This window comes from Rhinoraja longicauda, chromosome 1 (genome assembly GCF_053455715.1).
Source record: "Rhinoraja longicauda isolate Sanriku21f chromosome 1, sRhiLon1.1, whole genome shotgun sequence".
NCBI classification, from domain to species: Eukaryota; Metazoa; Chordata; class Chondrichthyes; order Rajiformes; family Arhynchobatidae; genus Rhinoraja; species Rhinoraja longicauda.
The window spans coordinates 100,114,438-100,135,994 of NC_135953.1; the positions used below are offsets into that span (position 1 = coordinate 100,114,438).

The following is a 21,557-nucleotide window of genomic DNA, read 5'->3' on the forward strand; positions in this document are numbered from 1 at the left end:
TGTTGGGCTTGCTGATTCCATCTTTTCTGCATTACAATGGTAACTATATTTAGTTCAGTTTAGTTTAGAGTATTGTTGAGGATACTTAACTCAACCAAGGTACAGTGAAAAACTTTTGTTCTATGCTAACCAGCCAGCAGAAAGACAATACATGATTACAATCAAGCCAGCCACAATGTAAAGATACGTGATAAAGGCAATAACTTGAATAACGTTTAGTGCAAGATAAAGTACAGTAAAGACTGATATTAGATAGTCCAAGAGTCTTCAATGAGGTAGAGAGTAGCTAAAGACTGCTCTCTAGTTGTTGATAGGATGATTCAGTTGCCTGATAACAGATGGCAAAAACTTGCTCCTGAATCTGAAGGTGTAGAAGCATTTTCACACTTCTATACCTTTTGCCCGATGGGAGAGGGGAGAATATGTAGTGTCCAGGGTGCGACTCGTCCTTGATTATGCACTTACTACATATACATTTACAACCTAACTGGAGGCTGTGAATATTTTGTCATATTTTGAGAACCTGAAAGTTCTATATAAATATAATTTCCATTTACTCCTTCGATGTCAACCAAACACCCAATTAAACCACATGTTTACCTCCTTCTAACACTCATGGCCCTTTGTAGCACCACACATTAAAAATATCCAGCATGCACAGAAGAATCTTCAAACTTTGTACTCTCAGATCTTCAAAGATGTTGACAATTCCTCTTCATGACAGGTTTGCGTAACTAATACACTGGTGGTAAGGAGTTTCTTGCAACATGATGCTTGCTGAGTTTTCCAATGGAATCTTTTCCAGTGGATAACTCAAGTGGCAGCACAGTGGTGCAGCTGGTAGTGCTGCTGCCTCACAGGGGCAGAGACCCGGATTCAATCCTGTTCTCAGGCGATGACTATGCGGAGTTTGCACGTTAGCTGTCTGACCGCGCAAGTTTCCTCCGGCTGCTCCCGTTTCCATCCTCATCTCAAAGACTTGCGGGATTGAAGGTTGATTGGCCTCGGTAAATTACCCTAAGTGTGTGGGGAGTGGATGTGAAAGTGCATATACCATAAAACTTGTGTCAGTGGACGATGGATGGTCAGTGCGGACACGGTGGGCCGAAGGGATTGTTTCCATGCCATACCTTTCACTAATCCCACCTTCCAACATTGCTCAGGTAATTCAAATACTTGTCTAGACAAATTTTAAATGCTGTCGTCGATTCTGCTGGACGTGGGTTTCTTCCAAATGCTTCGGTTTCCTCCCACAAAGACTCCAAATACATGCAGGTTTGTAGAGTTAACAGTAGTTTGTAGGGAGTGGATGCGAAAGTGGGATTACATAGAATTAGTGTGAGGAGGTGATCGATGGCCAGTGTGGAGTCCTTGGGTCAAAGAGCCCTTTTCCATGCTGCATCGTTTAATCGATCAATCATATCCATTGTTGTTGGCAGCAAAGAGAAGGATAGCATTAACTAATTTATTCTCTTTTGATCAAGACTTCAGACTTTTGATTAAGACTTCAGGACGGCACGGTGGTTCAGCGGTAGAGTTGCTGCCTTACAGGGAATGCAGCGCCGGAGACTCAGGTTCGATCCTGACTACGGGCGCCGTCTGTACGGAGTTTGTACGTTCTCCCCGTGACCTGCGTGGGTTTTTTCCGAGATCTTCGGTTTCCTCCCACCATCCAAAGACGTACGGGTATGTAGGTTCATTGGCCGGGCAAATGTAAAAATTGTCCCTAGTGTGTGTAGGATAGTGTTAACGTGTGGGGATCGCTGGGCGGCGCGGACCCGGTGGGCCGAAGGGCCTGTTTCCGCGCTGTATCTCTAAATCTAAAACAAAAAAATTTAGAGATACAGCGCAGAAACAGGCCGTTCGGCCCATCCGAAGTGATCATCCCTTATGCGCGCACTATCCTACACACAAGGCAGATTTTTTTTTTACCAAAGCCAATTAACCGACAAACCTAAATGTCTTTGGATTGTGGGAGGAAACTAGAGCACCCGGGGAAAACCCACGCATTCACAGGGAGCATGTACAAACTCCTTAAAGGCAGCACCCGTAGTTAGGATCAAACCCAGTTCTCTGGCGCTGTAAGGCAGCAACTCTGATGCAGCCATTACCTTCACTGTTTTACCAATAAGATAAGTTGCTGATAAATTCTTTATGACCGCTGTTGAAAGCTTTCTATGAAATGTAACAGACTCGGGGACAAATAGATAAACATTAGCTTTATTATTTTCCGGTCACAATTGAAGAATAAATGTGTGTATTATGTTAATACAAAAAACCTATCCACAGGGCTAATGTGAAGAATACTGCAAAGAAAATAAGATATGGGAATATATCAAGGACAGTATTATTAAAGCTATTAAAAGAAAATAAAGGATTTTAGACACGCGAACACACCAAGATAGAGTAGTTGTCATTTCTTACCGTCTTTTCACTGAAAGTACCATAAATACATTAGTTCAATGAGCACCAGTTATTTGTTAAGCTTAAGAATTCTGTCAGAAATCTCGTAAACATCTTGGTGACACAATGGTACAGCTGGTAGAACTGCTAGCTGGTAGAATGGTACAGCTGGTAGCAGCCGAGGTTAGGATCGAACCTGGATCTCTGGCGCTGACCTCGGCTGCTGTCTGCGTTGAGTTTGCACGTTCTCCCTGTGATGCGTGGGAGGTGACTGACTAGACCACTCTATAAATAGAGCACATGAGCAAGTAGGTCACCTTTACAAGATATTGGGCATGGCTAGAACTGGAACATTGTGTCCAGTTTTGGGGGGGACCACGCTAGAAAAGATATAAAGGGATAGAACAGGGTGCATTAAAAAATCCCAAAATGATTCCCGGGATCAGGAACTTACAAAGACAGACTTGAGAGGTTAGTGGTGTTCTCTTTGGAACAAAGCAAGTCATGGAGTCATTTGATACAGATATTTAAAATTACAAATGGCTTGGACAGATAGATGGAGAGGAATAGTTCCTTTGGTGAAGGGTCATGAATGAAGGGACAAGGTAATTGGCAAAAGAACCATGAGTCATGAGGCCTTATTTATTCTGCACGCCAAAGGTTTATGTTCTTCAATGCAATGCAGAAGGTGCAGTGGAGATAGATTTAGTTGTAGGATCTAAATGGGAGATGGATAGGTAAGAAAATAACTTGTAGAGTTATGGGGAGAGGATAAGAGAATGGGAATCAGGAAGTCGGATCTAAACCTGAAGCATCACCTATCCATTTCCCCCCACAGATGAGGTTACAGTTTAGTTTATTATTGTCACATATACCAAGGTACTGTGAAAAGCTTTTATTTGCATGCGATCCAGTCATCAAAGACTATAAGTGATTACAATCAAGCCGTCCACAGTCTACAGATACAGCATAGAGGCAATGCCATTTTTATGCAAGATAAAGTCCAGTAAAGTCCAATTAAAGGTAGTCCAAGGGTCACCAATGAGATAGATGGTAAGTCAGGACCGCTCCCTAGTTGGTAATGGGTGAAGGGAGAAGGGAGAATAACCGGGTCTCTATTCCATGGAGCGCAGGAGGATGAGGGGAGATCTTATAGAGGTATACAAAATCATGAGAGGAATAGATCGGGTAGATGCACAGAGTCTTTTGCCCAGAGTAGAGGAATCAAGGACCACATGACATAGGTTCAAGGTGAAGGGGACAAGATTTAATACGAATCTGAGGGGTAACTTTTTCACACAAAGGGTGGTGGGTGTATAGAGCATACTGCCAAAGGAGGTAGTTGAGGCTGGGACTATCCCATCATTTAAGAGTTAGACAGGTACATGGATAGACAATAGACAATAATAGACAATAGATCGGACAGGTTTGTAGGGATATGGACCAAGCACAGGCAAGTGGGACCAGTGTAGCCTGGACATTGTTGGTGATACAAGTTGGGCCACACTGTATCACTCTATGACTCTAACACAACAAACCACACAATAATACTCCACCACTGAGCTGCGAAGCTGAAACTATCCCTGATATATCAAAATAAATTAATGACTTTGAATTTTCAGGACAAACTTAGCCCAATATGGAACGCATTCACTGGCCCCAAAGAACACGACCTTTCCCCTTCACTGTGTTCCCGTCTCACGCAGCTACAGAATAAAACCGATAATGATTTAAAACTCAAGCTTTCCTCATGATTCCAGCATCTCCAATTCCTTGTGTTTCCGTTTTCTGCTCCGCTGCAGAATCTCCTCAAAGTACTGCTACTTTGAAGAAGAAGACTCCCGACCCAAAAATATCGCCTTCCCATTCCCTCCATAGATGCTGCCTGACCCACTGAGTTACTCCAGCAATTTATGTTTTACTTACGATTCCAGCATCTGAAGTTCCTTGTGACTCCATGATGAAAAATAACTCTGAATTGACACTAATCTTGCTCTTAAAAAAGGTGTTTTTAAAACTGCCTAAACTAGAATACAAATTAAGAGTCAAAGTCATGGCGTAATACAGCAAAGAAACAAGAGCCTTGATCCACCTTGACCATGCTAACCATGTTGGCATTATGGGTCAAATGCATTTGCCGGCATTTGACCCATATCCTTCCTTTCCATCTATTGACCAAATGTTTTTTGAAAGTTGTCATTATATCAGCATTGGTAGCTCTTTTCAGATACAGCTTACTCTCTAAATGCAAAAGTTGCCCCGAAGATCCCTCTTAAATCTCTCACTTTCAGTCTTGTGGCATCCCCTCAAGAAATTTAAAAGTTCCAATTGGTAAATAAACAACAGTAATAAATGCTGTCATCCTTTCTGCAAGTTTGGGGATATGATCTAATTTTAAAAGAGATGTACGAGGCATGTTTTTTTACACAGAGGATGGAACATGCTGTCAGGGGTGCTGGCAGAGGTATGTACAATAATGGCATTTGGATAGTCACATGGATATGCAGTGAATGGATTGATATGGATTATGTAGAGACAGATATGAGTTGGTCTTGGCATCATGTTCAGCACAGACATTGTGGGGTGAAGGGCCTGCTCCTGTGTTGCACAGTTCTACATTCCATGTCGCCAGAATTTTCCCCAGAAATGCTCATATTTAACCTTTAACTCAGTGCGTGGTGAATACAAATATTCATGATCTGCAACAATGTTCACAGGCAATGGAAGGACTCCACAAGGACCCAGAAATCTGGATGTGGAGAGGATGTTTCCACCAGTGGGAGAGTCAAGGACCAGAGGACATAACCTCAGAATAAAAGGACGTACCTTTAGAGAAGAGATGAGGAGGAATCTATTTAGCCAGAGGGTGAATCTGTGGAATTCATTGCTGCAGACGGCTGTGGAGGTCAAGTCTGGGTATTTTTAAAGCAGAGATTGACAGATTCTTGGTCAGAAAGGGTGTCAAAGGATACGGAAAAAAGCAGGAGAATGGGGACGGAGGGAAAGAAAGATCAGCCATGATTGAATGGCGGGGTAGAATCGATGGACCAAATGGCCTAATTCTGCTTCTTTGTCGTATGAACCAAGTCCTAGGCTTCCAGGCACATATCTGCTGAAGTACCTGATGATGTGCATCGAAGCTGAACTGCAGAGAAGCGAAAACAACCTACAATTTACCAGCACTGGCAATGGGGGAATCCACATGCTTAACCTCAACCTACAGTCAGAACTGATGCAGAAGCAGTCTCTCCATCCGGTTCAACAGAGCGAATGATTGAGAAGGGAGCAAAATACCTCAAAGCATTAGGTAGCATTCATTTTCTGTATTAGTTTGCTTAAATGTTTTTAATTCTTTTGTTTTTAATGAAGTAATTTTAATGGGTTAGTTCAATTTTCACACCTTAGCGTGGTTTTGAATGCTTCTGAGTATGAAAGATGTTTAGAAATATAGGACATTTTTGCTGATGAAGATTGCTAACTAAATCAGGGTGCACATCATCTCATACAGACTCTCCATAGTACAATGTCAGAAGGTCAGAGGTGAGGAGCAGAATTAGGCCATTCGGCCCATCTTCTACTCTGCCATTCAAACATGGCTGAACAATCTCTCCCTCCTAACCCCATTCTCCTGCCTACTCCCCATAACCTCTGACACCCGTACTAATCAAGAATTGAGAATCAAGAATAGGAGGTCCTTCTGCAGTTGTACAGGGCCCTGGTAAGACCACATCTGGAGTATTGTGCGCAGTTTTGGTCTCCTAATTTGAGGAAGGACATCCTTACTATTGAGGTAGTGCAGCGTAGGTTCACAAGGTTAATCCCCGGGATGGCGGGATTGTTATATGAGGAAAGATTGGAAAGACTGGGCTTATCTTCACTGGAATTTAGAAGGATGAGAGGGGATCTTATAGAAACGTATAAAATTATAAAAGGACTGGACAAGCTAGATGCAGGAAAAATGTTCCCAATGTTGGGGGAGCCCAGAACCAGAGGCCACAGTCTAAGAATAAAGGGGAGGTCATTTAAAACTGAGATGAGAAAAACTTTTTCACCCAGAGAGTTGTGAATTTGTGGAATTCACAGAAGGCAGTGGAGGCCAATTCACTGGATGTATTTAAAAAAGAGTTAGTTAGAGCTCTAGGGGCTAGTGGAATCAAGGGATATGGGGAGAAGGCAGGCACGGGTTACTGATTGTGGATGATCAGCCTTGATCACAATGAATGGCAGTGCTGGCTCGAAGGGCCAAATGGCCTCCTCTTGCGCCTATTTTCTATGTTTCTATGTTTCTAAGAAACTGAGGACAGACATGGTTTTGCAAGGAGGTTCCTGCAATGGAACCAGTCAGTGAAGATGTGGCATATAAGGCATTGTCTATGTCAACAGATAACAACATCATAGAACTATATAGAACGGTAATGAATATTAGACAATAGACAATAGGTGCAGGAGTAGGCCATTCGGCCCTTCAAGCCAGCACTGCCATTCACTGTGATCATGGCTGATCATCCAAAATCAGTACCCCGTTCCTGCCTTCTCCCCGTATCCCTTGTCTCTGCTATCATTAAGAGCTCTATCTAACTCTCTTTTGAAAGCATCCAGAGAATTGGCCTTCACTGCCTTCTGAGGCAGAGAATTCCACAGATTCACAACTCTCTGGGTGCAAAAGGTTTTTCAACATCTCCGTTCTAAATGGCCTACCCCTTATTCTTAAACAGTGGCACCTGGTTCTGGACTCCCCCAACATCAGGAGCATGTTTCCTGCCTCTAGCGTGTCCAATCCCTTAATAATCTTATATGTTTCAATAAGATTCTTTAAGATAACCCTTTCTCAGGTCCTCCTGATCTCATGTACATCGACCCAATGCAGACAGATGAAAGTCATCCAACTTCCCCAATCATTCATGACCTTGGAAAGTAGGAGGATGAGTGGTGATCTCACAGAGGCGTATAAGAACATGAAGGGAATAGAGAGGTAAATGTGCAGAGTTTTTTACCCGGAGTAGGAGAAACAAGAACTAGAGTGCATAGGTTTAAGGTGACGGGAAGGGATAAGATTTAATTGGAACCTAAGGGGCAACTTTTTTTACCCAAAGGGTGGTGGGTGTATGGAACAAGCTGCCAGAGGAGGTAGTTGAAGCAGGTACCATCACAATGTTTAAAAACAGGTACATGGATAGGACAGGTTTAGAAGGATAGGTACATGGTTCACAGGTACATGGATAGACAGGTTTAGAAGGATATGGGGCAAACGCAAGCAAGTGGGACTAGTGTGGATGAGGCATGTTGGTTGGCATGGACAAGTTGGGGCAAAGGGCTGGTTTCTACGCTGTATGAATCTATGACTCTATGACCTGCTTTGTGCCGTACAAAAATTTCAATTGCAAAGCACCACGTATCACGCCTGCTTTGTTGAGGGATCTCCCTCTCCTCCCAGATTTTAAATCCATCTTTAATCACTTGTTTGCTTTGGCGTAGATCAGATGGAATTAACCTACCAATTGAATATTTATAACATAAGGGAATTTGAAACCATCAAGAACAAATTGCTTGGGTAAGATCAAGGTTCAGCTGTTCGCAGAATCATGCCCTTGATTTTGTTTGCATTGCTGACATCATTTTTACACCTGCTGCCCAATGCCTTTTTCATCCATCCATATCGGCCCGGTTGCCATGAGGGTTAACTACAAGGGTAACATCACGGGGGAGGGATATATTAGTCTAATGACATAAATCAAATGACACTCTAATTTCTATCTGAATCATTTACTGAAGATGATCAGCCTTCTTGGATTGAGCTCTCTGCAATTTATTCTATTAAAATAACTTGTGGGGAGGTGGAGGGTTGAAATTTATCTGTGGCTGTTGGCTCTAGGTAGTTTTGAGAACCCAGAACATAGTAAAGTACAGCTCAGGAACAGGCCCCTTGGCCCACCATGTCCATGCCAAACATGATGCCAAGATAAACCAATCTCATCTGCCTGCACATAATCTATAATCCCTCCATTCCCTATGTCCACGAGAGTATTTGACAATATCAACGTTTGGTTGCACAGAGCTCCTGTACATTTGCTTCCAATGAAATGGGAACCATTTCCAAATTCAGAGTACAATCCACAACCAATAGTCTAATTGACACAAAGCAACAATAACAACTCATAGAGTCATTGAGTCATACAGTATGGAAACAGGTCCTTCGGCCCAGGTTGTCCACCTCAAACAACATGCCCCATCTTTACGAATCCCACCTGCCTGCGTTTGGCCTGTATCCCTCTAAAACTATCCTACCCATGTACCTGTCCAAATGTTTCTTAAATGCTGTGTTACGCTCTAACTCAATTACCTCCTCCGGTAAGTAGTGTAGGAAAATAACTGCAGATGCTGGTACAAATCGAACGTATCACAAAATGCTGGAGTAACTCAGCAGGTCAGGCAGCATCTCAGGAGAAAAGGAATGGATGACGGTTCAGGTCGAAGCCTTTCTTCAGACTGATATCAGGGGGATGGGACAAAGAAAGGAGAACTGTGAAGGGGGAGGGGAAGGGAGGGACAGAGGAATTATCTAAAGTTGGAGAAGTCAATGTTCATACCGCTGGGCTGCAAGCTGCCCAAGCGAAATATGAGGTGCTGTTCCTCCAATTTCCCGTGGGCCTCACAATCGCACTGGGGGAGGTCCATGACAGAAAGGTCAGACTGGGAGTGGGAGGGGGAGTTGAAGTGCTCAGCCACCAGGAGATCAGGTTGGTTCTCCTCCGGTAGCTGTGCAAAATATTTACCCCTCACGTTCCTAATAAATTTTTATCCCCCTCAGCTTAAACCTATGTCCTCTGGTTCTCGATTCAAAATCACAAATTTCTCCCCCAATTTTCAGTCTTGGCAATTTTTTTCTGTTATATTTTTGGTGGTATATTATCCAGTTGGCCATTAGTTCCAATTTTTCTTAGTCTAGTTAAAACTGTATAATACAGAGCAATGGCAGTTTCTCACCAAAGAAACTTACCATTTTCCTAGTAGGTACGATGGCTGACTCATTGGGCAGTAATAAGTGGATTGGCAATATGACCAAGGGGAATCAGGAGGGCTAAAAGGGGGCAAGAACTCGCTCCTGCAGCTAAGATTAAGGAGAATCATAAGAGATTTTCCTAAGTATAATGAGGAAAAAAGGGTAACTGGAGAGAAAATCTGAAACAAAAAGATAGACACAAGATGCTGGAGTAGCTCAGCGGGTCAGGCAGCATCTCTGGAGAAAAAGGATGTGTGGTTTTGGGTTAGGAACCTCCCTCAGAAACAATACTGGTTGTCTATGTGTAGAGCCACAGGAGATGGGAAAGGTCCTCAATAAATATTCCGCCACCATTTTTGGATGGAGAAAGACATGAACATAAACTTGGGACAGTTAACTGAGATGCTGGAGCAACTCATAAACCACCACCTGCAGTTCCTTTCTACACATTCTGTTTCCAGTTCGCTGGCTCTCCCTGGTTCTCCTGTGGTCCTTCCAGAGCAGCCTACCATATGGAATCTTACCAGAGGCCTTGCTGAAGACCATATTGACTGATTCTGTGGCCCTACCATCATCAAGCCTCTTGAGTATTTCTTCTAAAAACTCAATCAAATACCATCTCCCATGGACAGAACCATGCTGACAATCCCAAATCAACTCCTATCTTTCCAAATGCATGTACGTCTTATCCCTCTGAATTACCTCCAGTAACTTTCCTACCTCAGATGTTAGGCTCACAAGGATTGCTCAGCAACATTGCTCATGCTTGAACAAGTTTTCAAGTAGTTAGTCCGAGGTAGAAAACAATGTGCTGGAGTAACTCAGCAGGTCAGGTGGCATCTCTGGAGGACACAAATAGGTGACATCTCAGTTTGGGACCCTTCTTAAGACCCAGAATATCACCTATCCATGTTCTCCAGAGATGCTGCCTGACCTGCTGTGACAGACCGGCATTTTGCTTTCTACACAAGATTGCAGCATCTGCAGTTCCTTGTGTCTATAGGGTCCCCGATCTGAAATGTCACCTCTCCATGTTCTCAAGGGATGCTGCCTGACCTATTGAGTTAGGCCAGCACTTTGTGTCTTTTTTGTTGTTGTCAACCAGCATCTGCAGCTCTTCGTGTCTACAGTTAGTCCAAGAACTGTTTACAGAGCTCAAAAACTTATTATTTAAAACAAAGCTTTGAGACCAGCTGCTGTGTTATGGTAGATTTAGGTCCATAAGGCATGAAATGTAAGAAAAGAGATTCAAGACTCCACACATGCACAGAGTTACTAATCTTAGCTGGGGTGTCACAGGGAGCTGCGAAACAGAGATGCCACAAGCAAGCAAAACAAAATAGAAGAACAGTCATCCAAAAAGAATTCTCCATATTCCTCAATGATTGTTTTCCAAATAGCAAAGCGTGAGCTGATCCCTTCCCTGTCATCTTTTGTCAGGACGGCTACAAGAGAAAGATGACAGTAAGTGCAATGCTGGACTTCAACAGAGATAATAACGCTATGGGAATGCTGCTGTACTGTTACCTTGTGTGAAATTTACAGAAACAGACAATTTGTCAAAACATATATTTCTGATCTTCACAGGCCTTCTCTTGACCCTCACTTGACCCTCCTGCATGTCTATTTCTTGGTACCGGTATTGGTTTATTATTGTCACGTGTACCGAAATGCAATGAAAAGCTTTTGTTTGCAGGCTGTCCGGTCAAATCATACTATATGTGAATGGCATCAAGCCATACACAAGCATAACAGATCGTGCAAACAGAAAAATACCAGCGTGTAGAATATAGTATTACACCATTATACCGTTAGTTACAGGGAAAAAGTCCAAGGTATGTAATGAGGTAACGAGGTAGAAACAAGGAAGTGCGGATGCTGGTTTACACAATAGGACACAAAGTGCTGGAATATCTCAGTGGGTCAGGCAGCATCTCTGGAGAACAAAGATATACATGGTTGTCCAGCGATACCTGACTTGCTGAGTTAGACTTTAGACTTTGCGTCTTTAGACTTTAGAGATACAGCGTGGAAACAGACCCTTTCGCCCACCATCTCCGCCAACCAACGATCACCTCCACACACTAGCACTATCCTATAAACGAGTGACAATTTAAACATTTTTACCAAAGCCAATTAACCTACAAATCTGTACGTCTTTGGAGTGTGGGAGGAAACCAGAGCACCCGGAGGAATCCCACATGATCACAAGGAGAATGTACAATCTCCATATAGACAGCACCTATAGTCAGGATTGAACCCGGGTCTCTGGCGCTGTAACTCTCCCGCTGTGCCACTGTGTCTTTATGTAATGAGGTAGTTTGGAAGATTAGAACTACACCCTATCTCATTAAAAATTTTTTTTTTTTTTCATATTTCAGATACAGTGCGGAAACAGGCCTTTTCGGCCCACCAAGTCCACACCGCCCAGCGATCCCCGCACATTAACACTATCCTACACACACTAGGGACAATTTTTACATTTACCCAGTCAATTAACCTCCATACCTGTTCGTCTTTGGAGTGTGGGAGGAAACCAAAGATCTCGGAGAAAACCCACGCAGGTCACGAGGAGAACGTACAAACTCCTTACAGTACAGCACCCGTAGTCAGGATCGAACCTGAGTCTCCGGCGCTGCATTCGCTGTAAGGCAGCATTCAGTAGTCTGGTAACAGCAAGGAAGATGCTTCGAAATCTGTTGTAGGTGCGTTTAAGCTTTTGTATCTTCTACCCGATGGGAGGCAGGAGAAGCAAGAATAACCCGGGTGTAAGTGATCCCTGATTACTTTGGCTGCTCAATCTGCTGATAACTCCTTTTAAACATTTCTATCTTCCACCCAACGGGAGAGGAGAGAAGAGAGAGTAACGAGCGCACCAAATATGGGCTTATATTCTGGGTTTATATTCACTGGAATTTGGAAGGATGAGAGGGGATCTTATAGAACCATATAAAACTGTTATGAGATTGGACAGGCTAGATGCAGGAAAATGTTCCCAATGTTGGGGGAGTCCAGAACCAAGGGTCACAGTTTAAGAATAAGGGGTAGGCCATTTAGGACTGAGATGAGGAAAAACCTTTTTCACCCAGAGAGTGGTGAATCTGTGGTGAATCTCTACCACAGAAGGCAGTGGCGGCCAATTCACTGCATGGATTGAAGAGCGAGTTAGATATTGCTCTTTGGGCTAATGTCATCAAGGGATATGGGAGAAAGCAAGAACAGGGTACTGATTCTGGATGATCAGCCATGATCATATTGAATAGCGGTGCTGGCTCGAAGGGCCGAATGACCTACTCCTGCACCAGTTTTCTATGTTCATATGTTTCTATATCTTTAGAGGTCTTAGGAAGTTCAGCATGTCTCCAACAAATCCCACCAACTTCTCCAGATACATTATAGAAAGCATTTTAGAGGGATGCATTACAGAATGGTTTGGGAACAGCTCTAACCAAGACCACAAGAAATTGCAGAGAATTGTGGATGCAGCCCAGACCACAATGCAAACCAACATCCCTTCCATTGACTCTATCTACAGTTTATGCTGCCTCGGCAAGGCCACCAGCATAATCAAGGACAATTCTCACCTCGGATATCCCCTCTTCTCCCCTCTCCCATCAGGCGAGCGGTACAGTGTGAAAATGCACACCTCCAGATTCAGGGACAATTTCTTCCCAGCTGGGATCAGGCAATTGAACCATCCTATCACCAACTAGAGAGCGGTCCTGAGTTACCATCTACCTCATTGAAGACCCTTGGACTATCATTAATCGGACCTTTCTGGATGTTGTTCCTTTTATCATGTGTCTGTACACTCTTGATGGCTTAAACCTATGTCCACTGGTTATCGATTCCCCTACTCTGGGTCAAAGTCTTTGTACACTTACCCGATCTATTCCTCTCATGATTTTGTACACCTCTCATCCTCCTGCATTCCAAGAAACAGAGTCCCAGTCTGCTCAATCTCTCCCAAAAGCATAGGCCTTCGCATCCTGGCAACATTCTAATAAATCTTTTCTGCACCCTTTCCAGCTTAACAACATCTTTTCTGTACCCTTTCCAACTATCAGCATCAATGGTCCAAACTCTGCCTGTGGGCCCAGTTTCCACACAACAGTGAAGTTTCAAAGACTGTTGTCGGGACGCCCCTCTGCCTTTATTTTCAACAAGAGAAGTGAGTATTTTATTGAAAACAAGAGTACTTCTGCTTTTAGAAAAAGAAAAAAAAAAATCTACAATATTCCCCTTTTCGTCTAAGTCGTTTAAAAGCCAGTGCATCTGAGTGCCAGCAGTTGGTGATGTTTTACAGTGCATTGATGTACATACAGTACAGTACAGTACAATCATCCTGACCTGGTTTACTACTTGAAAAAATGAGAAAAAATTCCTTCTGGATTTAATTAAATCGATCCGGATTCCTAAAATGGCCACGTCATGCTTGAGATTTGTAGCATATTTTAAAAGCAAAGGAGAATTAAAAACAAACTTCATATATCTTCCTCAATATGCATTTAACCTGCCCTAATTCAGGGATCACACAATGGCAAACTCACCTGAGAAAGATTTAATTTTTTTAAATTTTAATTTAATTCAGAGATAAAGGATGGAAACAGGCAAAAGTTCTCAGGCAAAGAGGTGTTCTTATTCCCTTGGGATCCAGCGATTAATGATGAGTCATCTTGGCGACACAGTGCTGCAGCTGGCAGAGCTGTTGCCTCACAGTGCCAGAGACTCGGGTTCAATCCTGACCTCGGATGCTGTCTGTGTGGAGTCTACATGTTCTCCCTGTTGTTGTACTTCGTGGTCCGGTACCTGTTGTAGCTTTGTTGTGACTCTGGAAGGACCACGAGTACACATGTTTATGATGTTATCATGGTGCAGCTTGTACTCCAGGCTGTTTATTTCAAGGCCGCCTGGATCCAGAGTGACCGCCTAATCACACCAATCACTTATATACACGGCCATACAAAGTAGTTCTTGGATACACAAAGTAGTCCCAGCAATATCACAACACCTGTGACTGTACGGGTTTTCTCCGGGTACTCCAGTTTCCTCTCCCACTAGTGGAAACATCATCTCCACATCACTATTCGGTAAGTTTCAATGAGGTTCCCCCTCATCCTTCCAATATCCCAGCAAATACAGGCCTTGTGCTATCAAATGTTCATCATACGTTAACCTAATCGTTCCTGGGATCATTCTCGTAAACCTTCTCTGAACCCTCTCCAGTGCCAGCACATCCTTCCTCAGATACGGGGCCCAAAACAGCTCTCGAAATACAGTCTGACCTGTGCTATTTAAAGCCTCAGCATTACATCGCTGTTTTAGTAATCTCGTCCTCGTGAAATAAATGCGAGCATTGCATTTTCCTTCTTTAGTACCGATTCGACTTGCAAATTAAATTGCTCTTGATATAGAGGGAGTGGATGAGAAAGTGGGAATGGTTGTTTGATGGTCAGCATGGACTTGATGGGCCAAAGGACCTGTTTCCATCCTTTATCTCTGAATTAAATTAAAATAAAAAGAAATTAAATCTTTCTCAGGTGTGTTTGCCATTGTGTGATCCCAAATCTTCTCCTGGGGTCTCCCTATCATGTAAAGCCTTTTTGTTCTTGAGGTGAAGTTGCCTTTTGCACCATGGTGGGTCTCTGAACAGAATGGGAGATGGCAGGCTAGAAATGAATTCCCAGATGATTGTGCTAAACATGCTCCAGCATAAATTCAGCACGTTTAAGTAAAGGCTCTTCCTGCTGTTATATCTGTCAACGAGATTACAAATTAAAATGCGTCTTTAACATTCAAAATACACAGAAACTGTTCAATATACTGCCAGAAATGCTTTCTCATCCACTCCCTCTATATCAAGAGCTTGAAAAATTAGAAAAGACTTAAAACTCCATGAAATAAATAAAAAAACAATGCGATACATTTAAATTAAGCTAATTGCATAAATATAAATGGAAATTACCTACTGTTTCCCATTCCCTTTGCAGTCTACTTTTCACATTAAAATCAATAGACCCACTGGATTTGTGCTAGGCTTACTTGGAACAGGTTCAGTCGGCAGATTTGCCAATCTAAGTGCTGGGAAATCTGTGGAAGCTCATGCTACTTAGTTAGACTCCATGGGAAGACCAATGGTGGATACAGTCAGCCCATCAATTGTGTTGTGCTGTGCCAAGCTATGGACTTGCATCTCTGCTCAGCAGCCTTGAACAGTACCATAGGTAAACACCTGCAGTTGCAAAATTAACTCCCAGCTTGTAGATGGTAGATCTGTGCCAGTGTATCTTTAGACTTTAAAGACCAGTGATCACCCCATACTCTAGCACTATCCTACACACTAGGGACAATTTACAGAAGCCAATTAACCTACAAACCTGCACGTCTTTGGAGTGTGGGAAGAAACCAGAGCAGCCAGAGAAAACGCACATCGGTCACAGGGAAAATGGGCAAACTCCAAACAGACAGCACCCGTAGTCATGATCAAAACCGGGTCTCTTGCACTGTGAGGCAGCAACTCTCCACCTTTGACTCCATTTACACCTCATGCTGCCTTGGCAAGGCCACCAGCATAATCAAGGATGAGTCGCACCCCAGCAATTCCCTCCTCTTCCCTGCACCATCGGGAAAAAGTATAGAAGTGTGGAAACACATACCTCCAGATTCAAGCACAGTTTGTTCCCAGCTGTTTATCAGGCAACTGAACCATCCTATGAAAAACTAGGGAGCAGCCCATTTACCTCATTGGAGACCCTTGGACTATCTTTATTCAAACTTTACTGGACTTTATCTCGCACCACATGTTATTCATGTTATTTCCTTTATCATGTATCTGTACACGATGGATGGCTCGAGTATAATCACCTCCTGTCTTTCCGCTGACAGGTTAGCAAGCAAACAAAGCTATTCACTGTACCCCGGTACACATGAAAATAAACTAAACTCAAACTCAAACCACTGTGCCACCATGCCATATCATGGAGAGGAGTTGAGCCAGGGTTAGCAGCACATCTGAAACTCGGCATCTATGGCAATACAGCCATGATCTCACTGAATGGTGGAGCAGAGTCAAGGGGCAAAGTGTCTTACTCCTGCTCCTTATTGCTATGCTCACATTTTGTCTTCAAACCTCCAGAGATAAATTCCAACCTTCTGAGGAAAGAGAACACTGAGTGATAGCGTTCATAGCCTGCCATGAATGCTTCAAGAATTCTGCATTGGATTTAGAGAATCTGAATTGGAATAACTATATATTAACTGGAATGCAAATAACTTGAATTGGGCGGCACGGTGGTGTAGCGGTAGAGTTGCTGCCTTACAGCACCAGAGACCAGACAGAGAAACAGACAGCTCCCGTAGTCAGGATCGAACCTGGGTCTCTTCTGCTGTAAGGCAGCAACTCTACTGCTGAGCCACCGTGCCACCCAACAAACTAAACTAAAGGAAGGCATGCTTTGCAAAGCAACTTCATCTTCAGAGGATCAACAGTCTGGATGCCAATGGTAGGAATAAGCTAAAGAAGAGGACTAACAACGGTTAAACAAAAACATAATTATAACAGGTCGTTCCCTCACCATGCTATACCAGCAGATTATTTCATTCCTAATTGCGATAATTTCCCAGTCATTGCTAACAGTGATACAGATTTCCTTTGCTTTTATATAAGGATGTACCCTGCTGATTGACAGCCTCCAAAAAAACCTGTTCATACCAATAAGAATTCTCACTAACTGAAGTCTGATGATTTCACTGTCTGTTTCTCTGTCTGGTCTCTAGTCAAATGATTCGCACACAGCAAGGATCCAGAGACAGCAAAGAGATTTACCTGTTTGTTTTGAGGAAAATATGTTGCACATCATTAGAACTCCCATGCCCTTTTTCAAAGGACAACGTGTGGTCTTTAATGTCCATCTAAACAGTCCATCGGTCATCACATGTCAAGTTTTATTTTTTAATTGAAGAGAAAGACACGTCTAACCTCATTATTCTTTATCATGAACCTTCTTATAAACTGTCAACACACGATTAAAATCGGCAGAATTGGGACCACGGTCTGAGATGATTTTGATGCATTACATTCGGACCCCAATCGGCAAAGAGATACTCAACGGGTCAGGCAGCATCTCTGGAGAAAAGGAAATAGGTAACATTTTGGTTCAAGACCCTTCTTCAGACTGAGAGTCAGGGGAGAGGGAACAGAGAGATATGAAAAGGCACATAATATAAATTAGCGAAAGATATGCAAAAAGACAGATCAAAGCCAACAACGATGATCAAGGAAAGGTGGAGCCCATAAAGGAAGCCCATTGTTGGCTGTGGGGAAGGTGATAACAAGTAATACAAACAGTGAAACTCAACAGGGCGACAGTGAAACTAATATGACCATTAGGATGGGTGCAGGGGACGGAGAGAGAGTGGAGACAAGGGTTACTTGAAGTTCAAGAAAACAATATTCATACCGTTGGGCTGTAAGCTGCCCAAGCAAAATATGAAGTACTATTGCTCCAATTTGTGTTTGGCCTCACTCTGACAGTGGAGGAGGCCGAGGACAGAAAGGACAGTACGGGAATGGGAAGGGGAGTTAAAGTGTTTGTCAACGGAGAAATCGCATAGGCCAATACAGACTGAGCAAAGGTATTCAGCTAAGCAGTTGCCCAGTCTGCACTTGGTCTCGTCCATGTGGAGGAGTCCACATCTGGAACAGCAGACACAGTAGATTAGGTTGGAGGAGGTGCAAGTAAGATTTTCATGGTTCTGTTTCCAGTGGATTTGACAAGTAAACACCCCTGAGATACTGATATCATCTCAGGCTGAACCATAAACACTGAAATCGTGAGAGGTTTCAAACGGGTAAATGCAGTCTTTTGCCCAGAGTCGGGGAATCAAGTACCAGAGGAATTAGGCTTAAAGTGAGAGGGGAAAGATTTAAAGGGAAACTGGGGAGTAACTTTTTCACAAAAAGGGTGGTGAGTGTATGGAACAATCTGCCGAAGGAGGGATTTGAGGTAGGTACTATCACAACGTTTAAGAATCATTTAGGAAGATTCATGGCTAGGGCAGGTTTAGAAGGATATGGGCCAAAAACAGGCAGGTAGGGCTAGTGTAGATGGGGCATATTGGTTGGCGTGGGCCAAAAACAGGCAGGTAGGGCTAGTGTAGATGGGGCATATTGGTTGGCATGGGCAAGATGAGCAGAAGAACCTGTTTCCACTCAGTATGACTCTACGACTCTATGACTATTGAGAAGCTTAAAGGGATTTATATCCTTACTTCAATTGAAACATCACCTACCCATGTCCTCCAGAGATGCTGCCCAACCCACTGAATTACTCCAGCGCTCTGTGAAATGTCACCTACCCCGTTCTCCAGAGATGCTGCCCGACCCGCTGAATTACTCCAGCACTCTGTGAATGTCACCTACCCATGTTCTCAAGAGATGCTGCCCGACCCACTGAATTACTCCAGCACTCTGTGAAACATCACCTACCCATGTTCTCCAGAGAAGCTGCCCGACCTGCTGAATTACTCCAGCACTCTGTGAAACATCACCTACCCATGTTCTCCAGAGATGCTGCCCGACCCGCTGAATTACTCCAGCACTTTGTGAGTCCTTTTTAATGAACCTTGTATGCCTGCCAAGGTACCTCTGATTTCCCTCTTCCCTGACACTCAGTCTGAAGAGAGGTCTCGACCCGAAACATCACCTAATCCTTTTCTCCACAGATGCTGCCTGACCCGCTGAATTACTCCAGCACTTTGCATCTATTTTCGATGCAGACCAGCATCTGCAGTTCCTTCCTACACATTCACTCTCTTTTTCCATGTCCTTCCATTCTTTCCGTTTTCAGCTATTTATCAAATCCCTTTTGAAAGAGATCCCATTGAATATGTTTCCATCCCCTCAGAAGGTACTGCATTCAAAATCCTAACCAGCTGGCGTGTCAAAATATTTTGCCTTTGGTTCCTTAATCACCTTAAGCCTTGTCTTAAAGTGAAGATATTGCTGTTCAGATAAAGGATTAACACTGACTATTAAGGTTGTGCAAATTCTTGGTTGCCTCACAACAGTGCATTATCTTGGATAGTTTACTTTCTCGTGAGAAAGGCTTTCTAATTAATGTCTGCAGACTCTGGGCAAACCCGAGTGAATCCACCCCAGCTCCTCAGAATAATTAAATTTATCTTTTAATCTTTTGCACATCATCATCTTGATATATCAACAAACCTCAAGAAACCATCACAGCAAGTCAAACTGTACCTCCAGTGAATACAGAATCTCTTTAGACCAGGCACAAAACCTGCATAATAGAGAGACAGTGGGTGAGGCTGGAGAAACATGAAACATTGAGCATTGATTGCAATCGAGCCATGTACACTCTATAGATATATGTTGAGGGAATAACATTTTGTGCAAAGTAAAGCCAGTAAAGTCCGATCAAAGATAGGCCGAGGGTCTCCAACAAGATAGATTGTTCAAGACTGTACTCTGGTTGTGGTGGGATGATTCAGTTGCCTGATAACAGCTGGGACGAAACTGGCCTGAATCTGGTGATGTGCATTTTCACACTTCTTACCTTTTGCCCAAATGCTTTCTATGGCTCATCTGTAGAAACTAAACTAAACGAAACTAAAAAGTCACCGGCTAAAACGCCTTTGGGATTTGCGTGATTATGGCGATGGGGAAAACTCACACTGAGCAGTCAGGGTCAGAACTGAATCTGGGTCTCTCGACTCGTACGGACCAAGCCACCAGAATTTGATCAGCTTCAGTGTGGAATCGTGAGTGTGTTAGCCTCCTTGCTATTACTAAAGAGTGTCCTAGTGCCTGCGTAAAGAAGCTGTCAGCCTTGTCTGAACATCACCCAAGGTGGTCATCAGAACTCTTCTGGACACCGTGCTACACGCTGGAAATAAACGACAGCTCTGCTGCTCAAAGCCTAGGATCAGTGTCACCGGCAGCTGACATCCTTCAACACTGTAAGAGGTGTAGACTGTCAAAACCTGCCTGTTTGCAATTGAAGTCTCCAAGGACTGAAGGAATAATAAAAGCAAATGAGCACGCTTATTCCACTCAGACATGGTAATTATTCACCAGAATCCAAATCCTTATCTGAATTGTTTTGTCAAAAAAAACTGAATGCGCCATAATGAACCTTTTGAAGTCAAAACACCTGAAGACACCAGGATATGGATCTGAGCTGATCTCATTTTACACCTTTAATTACGAGCGTACAAATGCTCAACAAAAGACATTCCACTAAGACCCATTAGAAGTGGTGCCAACTCTCAACATTTTGAAGTAATTATCTCATCTCTAGTGCTAAATAAATATGGAAAGGACCTTTCATTAAAATGGGGAGATTTTTCATTCTACCAGCACTCCGAGTCGGAACAGAAGTTGGATGCAGATCTCAAATGGGAATATAAATAATTACCATTCATCGGTCAGGTTGTACTTCCATTAAGATGTAAGTAAAATATATTTGAGAGTACTGAATTAAACCGTTGTATAAGCTCAATGTACAATGCGACAGTTCATGGAGATCGATCCCAATGTCCAAAGTTTTAGTGATGGACTTCATTGATTGATTGATTGAAGGATACAGCATGGAACTCGGCCCTTCAGCCCACTGAGGCCATGCTAACCATCGATCACCCATCTAGTTCAATGTTATCTCACTTTCGTATCCACTCCCTACACATTAGGGGCAATTTTACAGGGGGCAATTAAGCTACAATCCCGTGGGTCTGAGGGATGTGAGAGAAAACAAGAGCACCCAGAAGTAACAAAGATAGTCACAGGGAGAAGGTGCAAACTCCACACAGACAGCATCCAAGGTTAGGATCGTACCTAGGTCCCGGGCGCTGAGAGGCAGCAGCACTACCAGCTGCACCACTATGCCGCCTTACAAATTGGAATTGAATTTCCGGAGCACAAAGATAGAGAAGCTGAGTCCATAAGTTATATGAGCAGAATTTTAGGACATTCGGCCCATCAAGTCTACTTTGCCATTCAATCATGGCTGATCTATCTTTCCCTCCCAACCCCATTCTCCTGCCTTCTCCCCATCACCCTTGGCACTCTTCCTAATCAAGAACCTGTCTATCACCACCTTAACTTCCCTTTATCATGTATCTGTACACTGTGGATGGC

At 43.3% G+C, this 21,557-nt stretch overlaps 1 protein-coding gene across 5 annotated transcripts in view; it reads right to left on the reverse strand.

Annotated features, from left to right (window-relative positions):
• The window catches only part of ccser1 (coiled-coil serine-rich protein 1), a 993,014-nt gene that overhangs the window by 272,020 nt on the left and 699,437 nt on the right, over positions 1-21,557 (reverse strand). The window contains exon 10 of one of the 5 annotated variants that reach the window (XM_078403230.1): positions 17,492-17,528. The exons of the other annotated variants lie outside the window; for them this stretch is intronic. Within the exon in view, the coding sequence (XP_078259356.1) occupies positions 17,508-17,528 (21 nt within the window). The 3' untranslated portion in view covers positions 17,492-17,507. Of the gene's footprint in view, positions 1-17,491; positions 17,529-21,557 lie in introns of those variants that run through there. 5 annotated transcript variants of the gene reach the window in all.